Raw genomic sequence first — 21,445 nt, forward strand, 5'->3', positions numbered from 1 at the left:
AAATATAAAAATATTGTATGAAGTTATTATGTATTTAGATACATGAAAGTGACCTGTGACTAAAATTTTAACTTGGCTGTTAATATTATTTAAAGTCTGAATTAAAATATCAGAACATTACTATTGTAACAAAAGTTAATTAAATTGAAAATGACAAAGAATTTGAATAAACATGAATAGAGTAAAAAACAAGTCAGATTCTGGAAATAAAAAAGTTTTGCTCTTGTCTCCATTTTCTCATCAAATGTTCCCTATTCAATTTGATGTCTATTACCAAGACTCTACTGAAGCTGCCTTCTTTGAAAGTCAAGGGTGGTCACTTTATTGACAAATCAGAGGTCCCTTATCTGTCCTTATTATCTTTGACTTCTTCATCATCTAACATTATCGACCACTCCTTGCCTTCATGGCTAAGGATGAGGTTTCTGAGGGCAGACACCTTGTCTTATTTATCTTTGTGTTCCTGGCACTTGAGGCCATGCTGGACACACAGTAAATGATGAATAGAAGTTTGCTGGATGAGCAGATAATCCCTTTGCCCTCTGGACTGAATCAAGCCCCTCTCAGCTCCTTGCACCTTCCACAGTGTACTCTACACTGACAACTTCCTAGTGCCTACCTCAGGTTGGACCCTCTCAGCTGCCCCCGCCCAGAGGTCCTCTCTAAGTTCTTACTGGATATTCCCATCTCAAACTCTCAGACTCAAAGGGACCAGCAGCAGCCTTTCTTTTCCATCTAGAATTCTGCATACCACAGCCTCACTGGCACCATTATTTCTGTCCCCCAGGTTCCAAGTACTGATGTGACCTTGTCTTTTCTCTCCTCTTCATTTCCTATAAATAGGCAACCATCAACTTCTGTGAATACTGAAGTGGTATTTCAGGAAGGAAAATCTGGTTTCCATTTGCAAGAAATTTAATTTTTCAAAAAAATTTGTGAAGCTTCCTTTTCCTTCTTTATTAAGCCCAAACAACTAAATCTGGATTACTTACGATCAGCAGTTTCAACTTTTATCTTCCACGTTCCCCCCGAATTAACTATCTCCCCCAATCAGCCTAGTTACGTCATAGGAACCCCGGCACACCATGGTTACAGCTCTAACTTGGTTGATTCTTATCTTTTCACAGTGGGACTTTATATTGCCTTACTGAAATCAGAAGCATCCTCAGTGTCTGTCTCCAGTCCAATCTCTTCTCTGAAGCTTTCACTGACTCTCCAGTGATTTTCCTCTTATGTGTACACCAATGGCACTTACAGGCTGCCCAAATCATTTGAAATGAGTTATAGGCTGAATTATGTTTCCTCAACATTCATATGTTGAAATCCTAAGCTCCAGTACCAAAGAATATGACCACATTTAGAGAAAGGGTCTTTCTGGGTAGGATGTCAGAAAAAGTGTATCCTTAAAAACTATGGAAGTAAGTGTCAATATTTAGGGCCTATTAATAATGCAATTCAACAAAACCAAAAATACCTTTCAATTTAGTAACTCCAATTTTGGGAACTTTTCCCATAAAATTAAAATCCTAAAATACAAGAATATTTTCAAAGATGTTTAATGCAGTATTTTCCCACAGTGGTAAAAATTTTAAAAAGTGGATATTTGACAACAGAAAAATGATTATGTAAAGTATTGTGATCTGCCCATGAAATATTATATAGCCAGTGAAAAGAACAAATATAGCAATTCTAGTTGATGTGCAGGGATTCCTGCTAAAACATTGAGGAAGAAAAGCAAGATACATATGTGTTTATAATCCTATTTATATAAAAGAATGGCACAAATCTCTATATGTCTGTATGTGTGTACAAGTACATGCGTGCGTATTTGCAAAAAAAATATGACAGAATTCTTATTTTATAATAAGAGTTCTCTTAAGGGAGAATAATGTACATTGCAGAACAGAGGAGTGGGTAAGAAGGAAATAGGACAAAAACAGAAAATGAAAAGATACTGCAAGAAAAGAATCCTGAAGTGTATGGTATGGTCACTTTTATGTAAAGTTATAAATTTACATGCCTTATGTAGACATTATAGGCATAAAAATGTCAAAGTGTATTGAATTTTCAGGCAGGATTTGTTTAATTTTTGTATCTTGCAGGATCTGCGTTAGTGTTAACTTATTGGCATTTTTCCTTTACGAGGACAATTTGAAGGTTGAATATTCGTAAAGGGTGTCTCATTTAAGATGCTGCCTTGCAAAGTGGGCAGCTGGCAAGGGAAAACTATTGATAAATATACTCAATAGGGTCTGACTGTTCAGATTAAATTTACCCAGACTATTTTGTATTTTTGAAGAAAAAGCTCCCCATGCGTTTGTCTGCATACAAATGTTTCAGAAAGGCACAAGTTTATTTTTGTCCTCTAAATTTTCTTTCCTTTGGGGGAGTACAAACACTGTCTGCTAACATCATTCTAACCCTTTAATTACAAAGGTGACATAAACATTTGTAATCACAAATGATCAGCAGCATATTCATACTGGCAGTAGCAAAATTAGGTTTGTGACTATTTTGTATGATATGCATGATAAATATTAGATGGTAAAGGTTATTGCTATATTAAATAGTCAGAGGGTAAAATATTCATTTACATTGTAGCTCTGGTAATGATTTCATTAAGTGTCTTGGTTCATCAGAAATGAGCATTTTAAAAATAATGAATCTCGTCATTCTGCACTGAAAAGAAAGGAGATAAATTTAAAACTCATTGTCAATATTAGCTTTAGAAAATTAAATTTTATTATTGCTTTCATTTTAATAACGCTGTTTTACTTAAGTATACACGCAGAATATAATTTGCATATGCATCACATGCCTAAATCGGGTATGAGAAGAGTAAAACACTCATGCTATTGTAATTTCTTCTCTAAGAAATCAGTTTTTCAATTTTTGTAAATTTCCATTTACTCCAGACAGCCTGTGAACTGTACGCAATACAGTGACCTGCAGGAAATCTTAGAAGAGAGGAATATTCATCGCTGCAGGTACAAGGCAGGACTCACCTGAGTCAAGGTTGCAACCTGCCTTTTGGAAGCCAATGTTTCTGCCTTCTCCCCCTCTGTCCTTCCACAAGGTCAGCCACTCTTGAGAGAGCTGGATACAGGTTCTGAGCTTGGGTGGGTCATTCAGTTCTGCTTCGCTCCTGTCTGCCTTGTGCTCTGAGCTCCTGGAGACATTTTCATTTCTCATGATTGCCTCAGATTTGACCACTAGCTTTATTCTGTTCTGTGGTCTGTGTTCTTTCAACTCTACCTGAGGTGAGGAATTGTAAGGGTAGGTTCTTCTGCTCTGAGTGCCCTTAACACTTGGGTTTGCCTTACCGTGGGTCTGACTCCCTGGCTTCCTCTGACCTCAGTGGGCAGCTACTAGCTCCCATCCTATTCAGAACTGCTCAAGTGATTCTTTCTGCTTTTTTTCTACCACCTGAACACCAATGCCGCAGAGCCAGCATACACCTGTACTTACCCTACAGGTCATGGGTTTTGAGCTTTTTGTCACTGTCTGATGTAGGTAGGCACTGATATCCAGAACATTGAAGATGAAGCATTTATTTTTACAATTCCACTCTCAGATTTAGGTAAGGTTCTTCCCCCCACCTGTCCCCCATGTCTCTTCTGCTCACATCACAGGAGCAACAGGGAAGAATAAAGGAGCTGGGTTTATTTGGTGAGGCCTCTGGACTACCATTTGTCTCTTGTGATCACTACACACCTTTGGTCATCGCCACTGAGCTGAGGTTGTGAATTACAGTCCTTAACCTCTAGTGAGTATTTTTCCTGTCCCTGGGGGGTAGGTTACCATTAATCCCAGCTATTTTACATTCATGTGCACAGTTATCAAAGGAGAGTGCCCTAGTAGAGGCACGTGAGAATGCACACAGTGATGGTGGTGGTGTCTCGACAGTGCCACTTTTGTCGGGGGTAGTGAGCTGTCATACTGATCCATGGCCATGGGACTGGGGGTACAGTCAAACAACAGAATACCCATTTCCTTACCTGAAAAAAGAGGACACTTAAATGACACTCAGGAGTGGCATTTAAGGCTCCCTAAATAACCCCTGGGTTATTCTTTAAGATCATACTGATCTTAATCTACTTAGAAAATGGTTGGGTAGATAGCTTGAGGTAAAAACCTAAGTTAATTTTTCCCAAAGAGCCAAATTTTAGAAAATTATTTATTGACTATTTCATAGTTATTTTCTCAGATTGGACTTGTAAAGACACAAGGTATCTTTACCCTGAACATGACCTGATTTTAAACAAGCAACATGTACGAGTTTTTTGTTGCCCTCTGCTCATGCACTATAACATAAAAATAGGTGGTTCTTCTCAAGGTAAAATAAAACACACCAGTATTTTTAAAAAGCCATTATTCCATATTAGAGTGTGTCTAGTCACAAGCATGGCTAGAGAAGATGCCAACTAAGCTTTCAGTGCCTCAAGGCAGCTGGCAACAAAAATGACATACTTGGAAATGGCCCTCTAGTCTTACCACGCATGGCTGTGGGAGCTCTAGACCAGGCTGCAAAACATTATTCAGGTTATTAATTTTACATAGACATGGACTTTGAGGGTCCAAGACAGCGAGGGATGGAGAGTGTCTGCTCTATTTCTGAGTGAGCACCTTGTTCTTATTCAACAGTCACTGGGCTTTTCTAGAGCTCGCTACACAGATGCTCTTGTTAACGANCCTCAGATTTGACCACTAGCTTTATTCTGTTCTGTGGTCTCTGTTCTTTCAACTCTACCTGAGGTGAGGAATTGTAAGGGTAGGTTCTTCTGCTCTGAGTGCCCTTAACACTTGGGTTTGCCTTACGGTGGGTCTGACTCCCTGGCTTCCTCTGACCTCAGTGGGCAGCTACTAGCTCCCATCCCATTCAGAACTGCTCAAGCGATTCTTTCTGCTTTTTTCCTACCACCAGGCTGCAAAACATTATTCAGGTTATTAATTTTACATAGACATGGACTTTGAGGGTCCAAGACAGCGAGGGATGGAGAGTGTCTGCTCTATTTCTGAGTGAGCACCTTGTTCTTATTCAACAGTCACTGGGCTTTTCTAGAGCTCGCTACACAGATGCTCTTGTTAACGAGCCACCTCGTGCAAGGGAAGATGAAGCTGATTTATTTGCAGCATTCCAATTCCAATTGTGCAATATTTTATCCTACAGTTGGATTAGCTAGCAGTTTGCCAAGGTTATTCTTTGAAAAATGAATTTAAGGGCTGTTAATATTCTGCATATGAATGTGTCATTACTCATTAATAATTTCCTTATTGTCTAACTTTATATTTTTGCTATGCACATACATTTTTATTTTTCAGCTCTGATTATTTCCTTAGGCTATGCTATCATAGTGGGTTTACTGGGTCAATGATATAAACTATTTTTACTTTTTTTACATATCATCAAATCATTTTGAAATGTTGACTCTTTACAGTTTCTCCATTACTGTTTGAGATAATTAAATATATATATAAACATATAAATACACATATGCTTATTTGCCACTTGTATTTCTTTTATAAATAAATCCATTCTTGTGCCTGTTTATTCTGTTGGGGGAATGTTTTCTCTAATGATTGGTAAGAGCTCTTTCTACATTATATGTGTTAACTCTTTTCCCGTTTGTTTTACACTTGATCTTAGCCAAAAGGCTGAGAAGAGATCTATTTGTTTTAAATATTTTATCCAGTTAGTCTTTAGCCCTTTAACCTTTAATGATTCTTTCTAATCTCTAGAATCTTTGATTGTCTATGCAGTCCAAATCTATCACAATTTTTCTTTGTAATTCTTTTGAAAAAAATTTAAAAATTGATTTTAAAAAGAGAGAGGAAGGCGGTGGGTGGGGAGAAAGAGAGAGAGAGAGAGAGAGAGAGAGAGAGAGAGAATTTGTTGTTCCCCTCATTCACGCATTCATAGGTTGCTTCCTGCAAGTGCCCTGACTGGAGTGGCCAAACCTCAGCATCCTGGGGATGCTTGAAGCGAGCTACCCAGGCAGCGCTGTAATTCTTTTAGTGCTTCTTATGCTTTGTCTTTTCTGCAGTAGAAATAGTGAAACACTCAGTTCATATCATCTGGTTTACTTTTTACATTTAAATCATAAATATATCTGTGAAATATTTGTGTAATTAGTAAAAGGTAAAACTATCTTATTTCTTCTCCCCAAACAAGAAAAAATGTTAAGCATCATCTATCCATTTCTTAGTGCTTTCCTGTGTACCTTTTAGTGACAGGGTTTCAGAAATACTAGAGCTAATTTGGGGGCTATCCTGTTCCAGTAATCTGTGGTTGATTTTTATAACAGAGGCACATGGTTTTGATTATTACAGCTTTATAGTATTCATTTTACTGTCTAATAAGAAGAGTCCTCATTTATAATTATTACTTTTTTCCTGAAAATTTACAAAAATATTTAGGGACATTTTCTCAAGTTCTAAAACAATCTCATGGATATTGAATGCAATATTTTTAAACTTAGAAATTAAGTTTAGAATGGTCATGTTTATAGTATGTTCCAGTCCAGACACACAATGTAATGCCAATCCATTATCCACCTCTTTTTCGGTCTTTTTATGGTTTTCTTGCTAGCTTTATTTCAAAACATTATTTTTTTTGATGTTATTTCCATTGAACTCTTTCTCCATTATAAATTTTTATGTGAAAGACTATCTGTATACCTACATATCATTGCTGAGTTCTATAGCTAGTACCTATCATTATTTTGGCTCATTCTTTGCATCAAAGTTAAGGTCAAAACTCATGTTGTATACAATACCCTTACAATTTTATTTTGTCCTTTCCAACTGTTACCATTTGTAGAAACCTCTACTTTCTGTCTTATTGTGTCAGCTAGAAATTCCCCTCAAATGTAAAAAATGTATTATTAGTAGCATCATTGTCTTAATCTTGATTTCTCAGTGGAACTGCTCCCACTGCTTCACAGGTAATTAGAATGCAGACCACTGGTTCATGAAATAGCATTCTTCATGTTGCTAAAGAATCTCCTTCTATTTCTAATTTAGTAAGAGTTTTGCTTTTCATCAGGAATAGTAGTTGGATTTTACTGAAAAGTGTTTCAGCATTTATCAAGGTGATATTTTTCCTTTGACTTTTTGTTATTGTGTTACATTAATGTGTTACATGGGCAGTCTTTTAATGTAATATTGCATTCAATTACCTAGTACTGTACTTCTGAGTTCAACCTGTAAATTTCTGAGATTGAGTCCTAGGTTTCTTTCTTGCTTTCTTCCTCCCTTCCACCCTTCCCTTCTCTTTTTTTCTCCTTCCTCCCTACCTCTCTCTCTTTCTAAAAAGTTATTTTTCATACTTTGGTTTGAGGGTACATGACTCATAAAATATGTAACCTTCTATATTTTTCTCAGATTACATATTATGGGAGTTATCTGTTTCATAAACTTTGAATGCAATTGCCTAAAACACTGAGTCCTTGAAACCTTTTTTTGAAAGTAATTTTTGGCAGACATAATGTCACATTGACTAATTTATTCTTAAAATATGTCAGCCCCAAATTGTCTTTGAAAAATTGATTACATTTATAGCATGCCAAGATTTTAGTATTATCAATTATAGTTGTTATAATCTTGTTTTTTTCCTAATTTTGAGGGGGCTTCTTCTTCTTTTTTAATCCTCTCACCTGAGAATATGCTTACTGATTTTAGAGAGAGGAGAAGAAGGGAGAGAGAGAAGAGAGGGAGAGAAACATCGATGTATGAGAGAGAAACATCAATCAGTTGCCTCTTGTATGCCCCAATTGGGGACCTAAGCTGCAACCTAAGCATGTGCCCTGACTGGAAATCAAACCTGCAACCAGGGCTGGGAGCATCTTTTTTAATTAATTAGTCATAAACTTGTTTATTTTGTCATTTTATTAAAAATTATCTTAGCTTCATTTAGATCTTTAGTGTATTTCTTTTACAAAATTTTATTGAATTTATTGGGGTACAATTTTATAGTACATCATCTGTATATTGTATTGTGTGTTGTACTGTATTGTGACTCACCCAAGTCAGGTCTCCTGCCATCACCATTTATCCTCCCTTTTCTCTATTTTCCTTGCTCCCACACCCCATTTCCCTCTGGTAACCACGGTACCGTTGTCTGTGAGAATGTTTGTCTGTGAGAATGTTTGTTGTCCTGGTTTTGTTTGTTTTTTGCTTAATCTCTTCACCTACTTCACCTAGCCTCCCAACACCCCTCCTCTCTGACAGCTGTAAGTTAGTTCTCTACATCCTGTTCCAGTAATCTGTGGTTGAACTCAGATGAGAATGTTTCTACTGAGATTGTTTCTATTTTGTTTGTTAGCTTACTTTCTTCAAGATTCCAAAAATAAGTGAAATCCTATATTTGTCTTACTCTGACTGACATATTTCACTTAGCACAATACTCTCTAAATCCACCCATGCTATTGCAAAAGGTAAGATTTCCTTCTTTTTATGCCTGAGTAGTATTCTATTGTGTGAATGTACCATGTTTTTTAAAATTCTTATTCAAGTACAGTTTTCTGTTTTATATTCCCTGCCCTGCCCCCGCAGTGCTCCCCACCTCCCTCCCATTTCTGGCCCCCACCTTAAGTACCATGTTTTTTTTAATACACTCATCTCCTAACAATGAGTACCATGGACAGTGTCTCCACAATTTTTATAGTCATGTTTATTCAATATTTTCTTTAAATATTCTTCTTTTAAAAATATTAAATGTTTATATTACTTCTATTTATAAGTAATAATAACTGAGATGTTTTTAATGCATTGATTCTGTTTTATATAATGCATGGTAAAGTAAATGTAAACAATTTAAATTTTTAAATAATAAAATTTGTTTATTCATTGCCCAAAACCTACTTTATCAACTATCAGTGATAAGCTTGTTCTACCTTGATAGTGCATTGTAATAAGAAATAGAATAGGAGAAAAGGGGGATGGAAAATAATAAGGTGAACTTAAAGTTATCTTGACTTATTTATGCTAAAATTTGTAGAATTTCAGGCCATCTGAATAAAACAAATTCTTTGTTGACCCCAAAAAAAAATACACTCATCTCCTGATGGGCACTTGGGCAATTTACAAATTTTGACTATTGCAAATAATGTTTCAATGAACATGGTAAAATGCATATATTCCTTTGAATTAGTGTTTCAGGTTTCTTAAAAATGTTCCCATAAGTGGGGTCATAGGCAGCTCCATTTTTCATTTTTTGAAGGAATTCCATATGTTTTCCACAGTGGCTGTGCTAATCTGCATTCCCACCAATAGTGCACGACGGCTCCTTTTTCTCCACATCCTTGCCAACACTTGCTGTTTGTTGACTTATTAATGATAATCATCTAAAAGCTGTGAAGTAACATTACATTGTAGTTTTAATTTGCACTTCTCTAACAATTGGTGGTGTTGAGCATCTTTTCATATGTCTATTGGCCCTCTGTATGTACTCTTTGGAGAAGTGTGTATTCAGGTCTTTTGTCCAATTTTTAATTGGATTGTTTGCTTTTTTGGTGTTGAGTTCTTCATAAATTTTGGATATTAAGCCCTCATCGATGTATGACTGTCAAATATGTTCTCCCATTCAGTGGATTGTCTTTTAATTTTGTTGATGGTTTCCTTTATTGTGTAAAAACTTTTTAGATTGATGTAGTCCAATTTTTAAAAAATTTCCCTTGTCCAAAGAGATATATCAGAAAAAAATTGCTATGAGATTTTTCTGCCTATATTTTCTTTTAGTATTTTTATAGTTTTGAGTCTAATGTTTAATTCTTTAATCAATTTTGAGTTTATACTCATATGTGGTGTAAGAAGGTGGTGTAGTTTGATTTTTTGCATGTATCTGTCCAATTTTCCCAATGCCATTTATTGAATCAACTATCTGTACCCCACTGTATGTTTTTGCCTCTTTTGTCAAATATTAATTGACCAGGAACGCATGGGTTTATTTCTGGGCTCTCTAGTCAATTCCATTGACCTGTATGTCTGTCTTTATACCAGCACCATGCTGTTTTGATTACTACGGCCTTATAGTTTGGTATCGGGTAGCATGGTTCCACCAACTCTGTTCTTCTTTCTCAAGATTGCTGTAGCTATTTGGGGTCTTTTGTAGTTCCACATAAAATTTGGAATATTTGCTCTAGTTCTGTGAAAATACCATTAGTATATTGATAGAAATTGCATTGAATTTATATACTGCCTTGGTACTATAGACATTTTAGTGATCTTAATTCTTCCTAACTATGAACACAGTATATACTTCCATTTATTTGTATCTTCCTCAATTTCTTCAGTGTTCTACAGTTTTTTGAGTACAGGACTTTTACCTCCTTGGTTAAATTTATTTCTAGGTATTTTATTTTTTTTGAAGCAGTTGTGAATAGGATTGTTTTCTTAGTTTCCCTTTCCCATAGTTCATTACTGGTGTATAAAATACAACTGATTTCTGGGTATTTATATTGTATCCTGTTACTTTAGTAAATTTGTATATCACTTCTAGTAGTTCTTTGGTAGAATCTTTAGTATTCTCTATACACAGTTTCATGTCATTTGCAAATAATGACTTTTACTTCTTCCTTTACAATTTGGATGCCTTTTATTTCTTCTTCTTGTCTCATTGCTATGGGTAGGACTTCCAATACTATGTTGAATAAAAGTGGTAAAAGCAGGCATCCCTGTCATATTCCCAATCTTAGGGAAATGCTTGTATCTTTTACTGATTGAATATGATGCTGCCTGTGGGTTTGTCATATATGGCTCACATTATGCTGAGGTATGTTCACTCTATTCCCATGTTGCTTAGAATTTTTATCATAAATGGGAGCTGGATTTTATCAAATGCTTTTTTGGCATCTATTATATGATCATGTGGCTTTTATCTTTCAGTTTGTTTATGTGGTGTATCATGCTTTTTGATTTGTGGATATGTATCAAGTTTGCATCCCTGAAATAAGTCCCACTTGATCACGGTGTATTATTTTTTTTAAATGTATTACTAGATCCTCTTTGTTAGTATTTATTGAGGATTTTAGAATCAATGTTGATCAGGAATATTGTTCTATAATTTTCTTTCTCTGTAGCATGTTTTAATTTTTTTAAAAATTTATTTATTTTAAAGAGAGGAAGGGAAGGAGAAAGAGAGGGAGAGAAAATTCAAAGTGTGGTTGCCTCTCATGCACCTTCTACTGGGGACCTGGCCCACAACCCAGGCATGTGCCCTAGACTGAAAATCAAACCAGGACCCTTTGATTTGTAGTCTGGCACTCAATCCACTGAACCACACCAGCTGGGACGTGGAGTGTTTTTATCTGATTTTGGAATTAGGATAATGTTGGCCTCATAAAATGCGCTTGGAGTCTTCTCTCCTCTTGAATTATTTGGAATAGCTTGAGAAGGATAAGTGCTAGTTCTTCTTTGAATGTTTGGTAAAATTTACATGTGAAGCCATCTTGTCCAAAACTTTTTGTTTGTTGGGAATTTTTTGATTGCTACTTCAATTCCACTAGTTGCAAACTGTCTATTCAGAATCTGAATTTTCCTGATTCAGTTTTGGAAGATGGTATGTTTCTAGGAATTTATCCATTTTGTCCAGGCTGTCCAGTTTGTTTACATATAGTTATTTGTAATATTTTGTTACAATCTTTGTATCAATTGTTACTTTTTCTCCTTCATTTCTGATTTTATTTATTTGAGCCCCCCCTTTTTGATGAGTCTGGTTAAAGATTTGACAATTTTGTTTATTTTTTCAAAGAACCAGCTTTTGGTTTCACTGATATTTTGTATTTTTTTAGATTCTGTTTTGTTTATTCCCCGTCTACTCTTTATTATTTCCTTTCTTTTACTCACTTAGGGCTTTGTTTGTTGTATTTTTCCAGTTCCTTTAAATGTAAAGATTGTTTATTTGAGATTTTTCTTGTTTCTTGAGATAGGCTTGTAATACTGTGAATTCCTGTCTTAGGTCTGCTTTTTCTGTGTCCTACAGATTTTGGCTTGTTGTGTTCTTATTTTCATTTTTTTTAGAGCATCTTTTCTTTCTTTTAAAAAAAATCTTCACTTTAGAACATATTCATTAATTTGTAGAGAGAGAGAGGAAGGGAGGTAGAGAAAGAGAGGGAGAGAAACATTGATGTGAGAGAGAAACATGGAATGGTTGCTTATTGCATGTGTCCTGGGTGAGGACTGAACCCACAACCTAAGCATGTGCTCTGACTGGGAATTGAACCTGTGATGCTTTGGTGATAGGACAATGCTCCATCCAACTGAGCCATACTAGCTAGAGCTTATAGCAGTTTTTTATTTCTTCTTTGATCTCATTGCTAATCTCATCATTTAGTAAGATGTTTGTAGCCTCCATGTCTTTCTTTGTGTATCTTTCAGTTTTTTTCTCATGACTGAGTTCTAGTTTCACATATTATTGGTCAGAGGAAATGCTTGATATGATTTCAATGTTCTTAAATTTATTGAGACTTTATTGTTTTGTGTCCTAACATGTAGTCTATCCTAGAAAATGTTCCATACACACTTGAAAAGAATGTATATGCTGCTGCTTTGGGATGAAGTTCTTTGAAGTTCTTTAAATCCATTTGATCCAGCGTGTCATTTTAGGCCACCTTTTGGAAGATTGCTCCCTTTATCATGATGTAGTGTCCTTCCTTGTCTTGTACTATATCTTTTGTTTTAAAGCATACTTTGTCAGATATAAATATTGCCACTATAACCTTTCCCCCTTCCTTTCCATTGGTATGAAGTATCTTTTTCCATGCCATTAATTTCTTTCATTCTGAGTTGGGTCTCTAGTAGACAACATATGTATGGGTCTTGTTTTCTTTCCCATTCAGCTATCCTATGCCTTTTGATTGGAGGATTTAAGCCATTTAAATTTTAAGTGATTATTGATAGGTACATGTTTATTGCCATTTTATTCTTTTAACTACTTTCCTATTTTCTTCCTCCTCCCCCCACTTCCTTTTATTCCTCCTCCTTCTCCTTCTTAAAAAGGCCCTTTAACATTTTTGTAATACTGGTTTGGCAGTAACAAACTCTTTTAGCTCTTTCTTGTCTGGGAAACTCTTTATTTCTTCTTTAATTTTAGATGAAATCCTTGCTGGGTAAAGTAGTCTTAATGGCAGGTCTTTGCCTTCATCACTTTGAATATTTTATGCCATTTCCTTATGGCTTAAAATATGTCTGTTAAAAAATCAGCTGTTTGACAAACAAAAGTTGTCAATCTTTTGGTTTTACCACTTCCTCTTATTGCATGTCCCTTTCATATTGTTCCAAAGGTCCCTTAATCTATCCTCATTTTAAAAATTCTTTTTCTTTTTGCTGCTATGCTTAGGTGTTTTCTTTCTAGCTTGTCTTCCAAATCTGTTATTCAATCTGCTTCATTCAACCTACTGTTTCTTCCATCATCCAGTATATTCTTCATTTCTGATTTTTTTATGGCTTCCACATCATTTTTTCCTGCTGCTGTACTTCTTCTTATAAGTTCCTTGAGCATCCTTATAACCATTGTTTTGAACTCTGTATCTGGTAGATTGCTTGCCTCCATTTCATTTAGACTTTTCTAGAGATTTCACCCTTGTTTATTCATTGGGGGCATGTTTCTTAGTCTCCCCATTTTGGCTGCTTTTTTTGTGTTTGTTTGTATGTATGAGGTAGATGTACTATGACTCCCAGTTTTGGTAGGTTGGCCATATGCAGTAGGTGTCCCATGGGGTCCAGTGGTGTAGTATTCTTGACCACCACCAGTGCTAGGGGTTTCAGGAACATTTATTGTGTAGAATATGTGGGCTTTCCTGATGCACTTGAGTCTTCACTGCTATTGGCCCATTTATGCCTGGGACCAACTCTCGGGCTGGCAGACAGTGAAGTTCAGCCCCAACCACGGTGGGCAAGCTGATGTGCATGTGCTGACCACATGATGGAGAATTCACCTTAGCAGGGTCTGGTGCCTGCCAAGATCTCCCTTTGGATATGCCACTTGTGAAGCATTGGATTTTGCGTATGTTGGTTCTGGGATTCTGGTGCAGGCCAATGTCAGATGATTCCTGTGACTGACCCTGGGCTGTACCATCAGCTCTCTTCCCAGAGCTAAAAACCCCAGACTCTCCTCACATGACTCTACTCTAGTCTGCCCTCCCTCCACCAAATTCCAGGGTGAGTAGCTGCTAATGAAATTTTGGGCAGTAGCCATTTAATAAGGCACCTGTGTCTCTAGTGAACTCTCCTCTCTCCCTGATGGACAGAATCCCTGCTGATTTTCATAGCTTGATATTATGTTGGTGCCTTTCCCTACTCTGGTGCTCTGGGTTGGTGAGCCTGCCTTGGGATGAGACCCCATGCCTCTCAGGGGGAACCCTCCACAGCTGAGATATCCCTGTAGAATCTCAACCACCCGAGGGAGCAAAGCCAGCCCATTTCATGTCTCTATCCTTCCTTAGCAGTCTCAATGTGGCTTCTTTTGTAAATCCTTGATTATAAGACCTCTCTTAGCTAGTTTTCAGTTAACCAACTTAATTCAGGATGATTGTTCTATAATTTAGTTGTAGTTCCAGCTTGGTCCTGCGAGAGTGTAACTTGCTGCCGTCTTGGATCTCCCAGTGTATTTCTGTCTTTTCATAATTATTTCTTTTTTCTGGTTTCCCTGGGGTTAAATAATATTTGTTTTTCTTTTTAAAATTTTTTCTTAAAATTACAAATTTTTAAAATTACTTTCTTTCAGTAAATTAATAAAACATTTAATGATTTAAATTTTCCTATGAATACCAATATTGCTCCATGTCATTCAAAATTTTTAATGTGGTTATTTTCATTATTTTGAAATAATTTATAACTGTAATTTTAATTCCTTCACTTTAGACTATTCCGTTGATTTTTATTTATTTATTTATTTATCTTTAGAGGGGAAGGGAAGGAGAGAAGGAGAGAAATCTCAATGTATGGTTGCCTCTCATGGGTCCCCTGCTGGGAACTGGCCTGCAACCCAGGCATGTGCCCTGACTGGGAATCGAACTGTGATCGTGTGGTTCACAGGCCTGCGCTCAATCCACTGAGCTACACCAGCCAGGGCTTATCCCATTGATTTTTAATATGCAGATTTGTCTTTCACATTTATCTCAATTGCATCAAGGTCAGAAAATGTAATCCAGTTCAATTATGATCCTCAGGAGTTTGTGGACTAGCTGAATATGTCTACTTATAAGAACAACTTACAAAAACATACTAGAACTTAAAACAAGGCATTTTCTCTATGTAGTATGAAATTATAAATATATTGTATGTGAATTCAGCCATTGCTTATGCCATTTTATTAAATAGGCTATGTAATTTCTCTTTGAATTGATCTCATGTAAGTAATATGATGTGAAAACATATAAAGAAAAATCTCAGTTCCCAGTGGTGATGATATTATTGGTCTTTTTGTGCATTATAATAAAAAATTAATGGGAAGATGGGGAAGGATATTGTTTATGACTTTTCTGTTTCCATGTTAGCTCCACATCCTTTGTAGTTTAAAGTAGATAAACAGTATCAAATAAGGAGAAATAATGTGAATGCTAGAAATTTAGCTCTTTCCATTTAAGGTTGCTAGGTCAAGTATTTTGTCTGAATGAATGCAGTGTACTCCCCAGAAATGCATACTTCTAGTATAAACTTATGTATGGCAAAATGCTTTAAATAATTAGTATTTAGTATAATTAAAATACTAGAGATAAATGAGTGTCACTAAGTTGTATGGTTGTAAATAAAATCATTTCTTTCTGGATAATAAAGGTTGTTGTTTTTAAGAGTTTTGGGGAATTAGTATTACTTCTTATGAAAGAGGAAGAATAGAAAATAAACTTAAGAAGATAAGTGTTCACCAGAGGTATATTGGGTGGGAAACAATATAACTTCCGTAATCTTTTTACTTTCTACTCTTAATGACAGAAATTATATTCATATAAAATATATAGCCCAACATTATTTGAGCTGCCTGGGTTTCATATAATGTATATAGATACATGTGGAAATATCTTCTTACATAGTTTGCAAAACATATTTCTAGGTGCAAGCATTACAACAGTAAAATAATAAGCATACCTAAAAAAGAAACTGAATCAAAGCTGCACCATAATAACTGAAAATACTAGGGTTATTGCATGAATCTAAATGTCATAAATATTTAGAAATAAATGGAAAATTGTTATTTTTCCTTGACATTTACTCTGAAAGCAACATAAAAGCATTTTCATTATACCTACTGTATGTGTGCATGGCAAAGGACTGCTTTGATTTAGCACTGAATTTACTGATGGTATTATGTAAATGAAGCATAGAATTATAATAGCATCCTTATTTGTTAAGTTTGCAACCTATTTAAAAATTGCAGCTTGCTGGATAGTTTTAGCTTCTCTGTAAGAGGAGAGAAGGAGAACATGTTTTTGTGTTACCAGGGTTTGTTTGTCCCACAATTAATCTTTTTCTTCTCTTCACAATTGTCAACAAATTGCCAGGTGTACCATAATTAAGAAGAAAACATCCCCCCAAACTCTGCACACCATCCATGTAGAAATAATGCTATGTCATTGTTTTCTTATAAATACAACAACAGTTACTAGGATCTATAATCAAATGACCATGCTCTAGCTAAATATGGCCTATTTATGTATTTCTCTCAACAAAAATGTAGGTGCCTCTATTAACCAATGTCACCTCAATAAATTCAGTTAAAAAAAGAAAATGCAGGTGCAGTTAGCTCTATCAGTTTCAGTTGTAACAATTATTATTAAAACAAATATATAAAATAAGTTGTTCATGCACTTAAGTAATTTTATCTTTAAATTTCATAATTTGCATATTATTTTACTCTTGTCATTTTTGCACTTTTATATGTCTCACAGAAAAACTTTATGAAATAAGGTTACAGCTTGTTTAAATTTCCAAAATTTAACTATCCTCACTTATTTTCCATGTTTTCTAGAGCTTTCTTTAAAGTAGGTAAGAAGCTTTAATGTGCTACTTTACATAAGCTAGCTAAGGCTTATTCAGTTCTTACAACAGAGTTGGGAGCAGCAATTATTTGAAGACATCTATAGAGTTTTTGAGAAGCCTAAGATACTTATTATTTGAGGTGTCTCTTTGGTTTATTTTAATTATAGAGTTATTTATAAATAAGCTTGGCTTCGGCTTTCCAAGTGAGAGTTTTCATAGGGAGGTAGGGCTTCATGGGGAGTCCTGTCCCTGAAGGACAGCACTGCAGGTGGCCTGTTGAATCTGAGCTAACAGGTTTCACAGCTTATCACCCAAACCTGTCCCTCCAGGTGAGGGCAGCTGCTTGTACTTCAAGGTTCCAAATTCAGTGTTTAGCAATTCTGACGATCTAAGGACACAGGACTTCTATGGAACATACTATGAGAACTTACCTTTTTACCATGAGGAGTTTTAAAGCAGAAAACATATGAAATAAATGAATATTTAAAGAATGCAATGTTACGATTTTTGTTTGAATAAAAACCAAACTTTCCAATCTTCACTCCACTAGTCACTATACTTTGCTCCAATATAAATCTTGGAGGAAATTAAATGCTTTCTAGCCAATTAATAAGTACTTATTGAATGTCTACTGTATGATGAATAATGTGTTAGGGTTACAAAAAATGAATACATAGTATGTGACGTATTCCTGCTTACAAAGAGCTGAAAGTCTTTTTGAAGAAGACTAAACTAATTTGCATGAATTCACTCTGAGGATAAGCACATGCAGACTGTACTGATAATCTACTCCCTTCAAGAAGTGTGCGCGTGAATGCCTGTGTGATGTGTGTGATGTTTATAGGTGTATAGACGTAAGTAGGAAAATCACTAGGACTAGAGGAATAGGAAGTGGGTGATGGGAATTCTTGGTTTAAATGTGGTTAGGAGACTGGCAAACCTAGACTGTACTATAAAGAAAACCAGAGTCTAAAAGTTTAGGATGGAGTTGGCCAGTGGTGAGATAAAACAAGCATAATCAAAGATGCAATAATGGTTCTGGAATCACTCCAGGGATCAAATATTGACCAAGTGATATCTGACTCAATTTATGACCTCAGCTTGAATTATTTCAATAATATTTTACCATAAACTTCTATAAAATATTCAAGAAATTTTAAGAAACAGTTGCAGAGATCACTAAAATATATGAATATAGACTACATCCAGAGAGTAACTAGTCTTGTCAATGGCATCTAATACATCTCCCAATGTTTTCCCTATTCCTTAGTTCTGGGTTGTGAGGTCCATCCAGATCTCTCTGTGTCTTCAGGCCACTTCAGGCCCTCACTCAGGCATCTCCTCTGCTACTCTCAGGGACACAGAACAATTCAGGTGTTTGTCAATTTAGCCTCAGAAAAGTGTAGTAGATTATGCAACCTTTCTACATGTTCATGGAACAAAAAGTTCTCTCTCTAACCTGAAGAGTTAAAAAAGTCACTTAATTACAGTTCTCTCCAGATAAGCTAAAAACTTGTTCTGATATTCTTTTTAGGTTCATTTAAAAATTGGCACATTGAAGAAGAATGCAAACTAATGGATTAAAGATTTAAACATAAGGCCTGAAACCATACAAATCCTAGAAGAAAACATAGGGAAAAACTCCTTGACACTGGCCTTGGCAATGATTTTTTGGATATAACTCAAAAGCTCAGAAAACAAAAGCAAAAATCAACAAGTAGGACTATACCAAACTAAAGAGCTTCTGTGCACTAAAGAAAACCATCAACAGAATAAAAAGAGAACATATAGAATGGGAGAAAATATTTGTAAGCCATGTATCAGATAAAGGGCTAATATCCAAAATGTATAAGGAACTCATAATTCAATAGCCAAAAAAAGCGCAAAACAACAAAAAAAACTAGCAACTTGATTAAAAAATTGGCAAGTGATCTGACTCAACATTTTCCAAAGGATAACATATAAATGGCCAACACTACATGAAAAGATTCTTAATATCACTAATCATTAGGTGAATGATATCAAAATTGCAATGAATCACCTCACATCTGTTAGGATCTACTATCAAAATTTTTTCTCAAAAATGAGAAAAAATGTTGGCAGGATATGGGGAAAAGGAAACTGTTGCAGACTGTTAGTGGAAATGTAAATTGGGGCAGCCATTATGGAAAACATGTGAAGGTTCTGCAAGAAACTAAAAATAGAACCATCTGATCCTGCAATCCCTCTTCTGGGTCTATACTTAAAGGAAAGGAAATAAGTACTCTAGAGAGGCATCTTGTTCATTGCAGTGTTATTTACAGTAGCCAAAATGTGGAAACAACCTGAATGTCTGTCAATGGATGAATGCATAAAGACCAAAATATTGTTTGGCCATGAGAAAGAAGGAAATCCTGTCATTGTGACAACATGGATGAAAATGGAAGACATTATGCTAAGTGAAATAAGCCTGACACATAAAGAAAAAACAACATGTTCTCACGTACACTTAGCACCTAAAAAATCTAATACATAGAAGCAGAGTAGAATAATGGTTACAAGGGTCTGGCACAAATAATGCTCCTTGTTCATTACAGAATCATAAGCATGTAATTCTGTAACATAACAACATCACACTCAAGCACACCATATGGCATTTTAGGTTCAAACTAAAACTATAATTTATTACACCCATGTTATTACCCCACTAACCACACTCAAGCAGGCATTACTTCTGCCAGACCCTGTATACAATTTTTATTAAACACACACATAAGCCCCTGAGGTGTTCCGAAATACACGTTATAGCAAAACATCAGTAGCTTCCCCTACATCCCCCTTTCCCACTGAGGACTGGGTTGAGTTGCTTACACAGGGAACACTACCTGGCTGCCCTTGTTTTCCCTATGTGACCAGTGCCTCACTGCCCACATTTACCATGGTTGCCACACCCACAACCTAGAGGGAAGCTGGAGCCCCTCCCTTCCCCTCTGCTCCCATCTGGGCATGGGTGGCAGTTGAACTACTGGGCCTCTGGACTTGTGACTTGTTAAGCTGCTTCTTTAAAGGAAGAGATTCTGGGCCAGTGCCTGAGTGCAGAAGGGGTAGAAAGGGCCCAAATCCACTCTGTGGGCAAGCTGTATATCTATTTTTTATTCTTAAAGTTGCATCACAATTCTTGACAATAATGTGTCAAGATAATTGATTGAAACATTAAGAGTTTCATTCCTTCCATATCAGTCAAGTAGCCAGGCTCATTTTAGTATTTTCCTGCCCAAGGGATTTTTGCAGAAGCTGCATGAGGTTAGCAGTTCTTCCTGTCTTTGGCAAGAGCCAAACTCATTGCAGAGGTGCTTCCAGGTGTCCTGGAGCGGGTGGTGAGAGAATGGAGGGTTTTGGAGAAAGTAAGAGAGAATGAGTGGGAGAAATAAACACAGATTCTGTAGAGCAGTGCTGGCAGCAGCTGCCCCTGGGGGGAGGTAATAAAGCTGCAGAGAAGATGGCTGTCCACAGCCCGTGTAGACCAGGTGCGACTCTAGACTTACCAGTTTCCAGGTGCCCCTTGTAGGGATGGGAGCAGTAGAGCCTTGAAGGAATCATAAGGCCAGCTAGGAGATCAGTGTCCCAACAGTAACTTGTAGGCAAATGGCTAGTTACCACAGGTCCAACCTGATTCTCACCCTGGTGGGTGTATAAGGTTCTAGGGCTTTTGCACATCTTTGGTGAGAAGGTGGCCCCCAAAATACTGAGTCTGAATTCCCTGCCAGTTTAGTGGAAAGTGGGTAGAGTGTGATATAGGTTGATGGAAGAAAATTTAATAATGCATCTGGGTTTGTATATCTGAACAGAGAATGGCACTTCCTACACTCTACTCAAAGTGGCAGACATTGACAAAAGAAATAGATATGTTTTAGTTGCTGGCTTCCTCTTATCAACACTGTGCCCTGCCCTGCTCCCCCCAGCTCTATCCCTTTGTATCCCCTCTGGTGTCATATGCCAAGTTCTACTTAAAGTCTATACAAAGGAAAAAAGGAAAAAAGAAAAAAAAATAAGAAAGAGAAGGAGAATAAAGCTAGAGAGAGTATATGGAACATTCATGAAAAGTACGCATCTACATATAAAAAATGAGTGGAATGAAGGTTCTTTCCAAGGCAGTTTCAAGAGTCACTTTAGACTTCCCATCGAATAAACGTGGGAAACTAAGAAGCACATAGAGGGAAGTATCCAGCATTGCCTTTCCTTCAGTAAGTTCTATCTACTGATTTTTTACCTGAGAAGTACTGTGGAGAAGAAACTCCTCTATTAATTGGCTTATGAGGATAGACACCCAGATAAAGAGGCTTCAGTTGCTGTGACAAAATCATTTCATTCAGTTTTTTCTGCAGAATGAAATATTCTTCAGATAACTTTGATATCTAAAAAGAAGGTCAGATATCAGATTAAATCAAGGAAAAGAATTTAGAGAGTTCACAGGCACACTGGGGTCTAATAA

General features: G+C 36.2%; 1 protein-coding gene across 1 annotated transcript in view; it reads right to left on the reverse strand.

The window, feature by feature from the left end:
- Positions 1–21,445, reverse strand: part of MYO3A (myosin IIIA) — a 198,074-nt gene that overhangs the window by 15,082 nt on the left and 161,547 nt on the right. The window contains exon 29 of the mRNA XM_037037128.1: positions 21,224–21,368. Coding sequence (XP_036893023.1) covers positions 21,224–21,368 — 145 coding nt within the window. The remainder of the gene's footprint in view (positions 1–21,223; positions 21,369–21,445) is intronic.

Source organism: Sturnira hondurensis, unplaced genomic scaffold (genome assembly GCF_014824575.4).
Source record: "Sturnira hondurensis isolate 20B ecotype Veracruz unplaced genomic scaffold, ASM1482457v3 Scaffold0022910, whole genome shotgun sequence".
Taxonomy (NCBI): Eukaryota; Metazoa; Chordata; class Mammalia; order Chiroptera; family Phyllostomidae; genus Sturnira; species Sturnira hondurensis.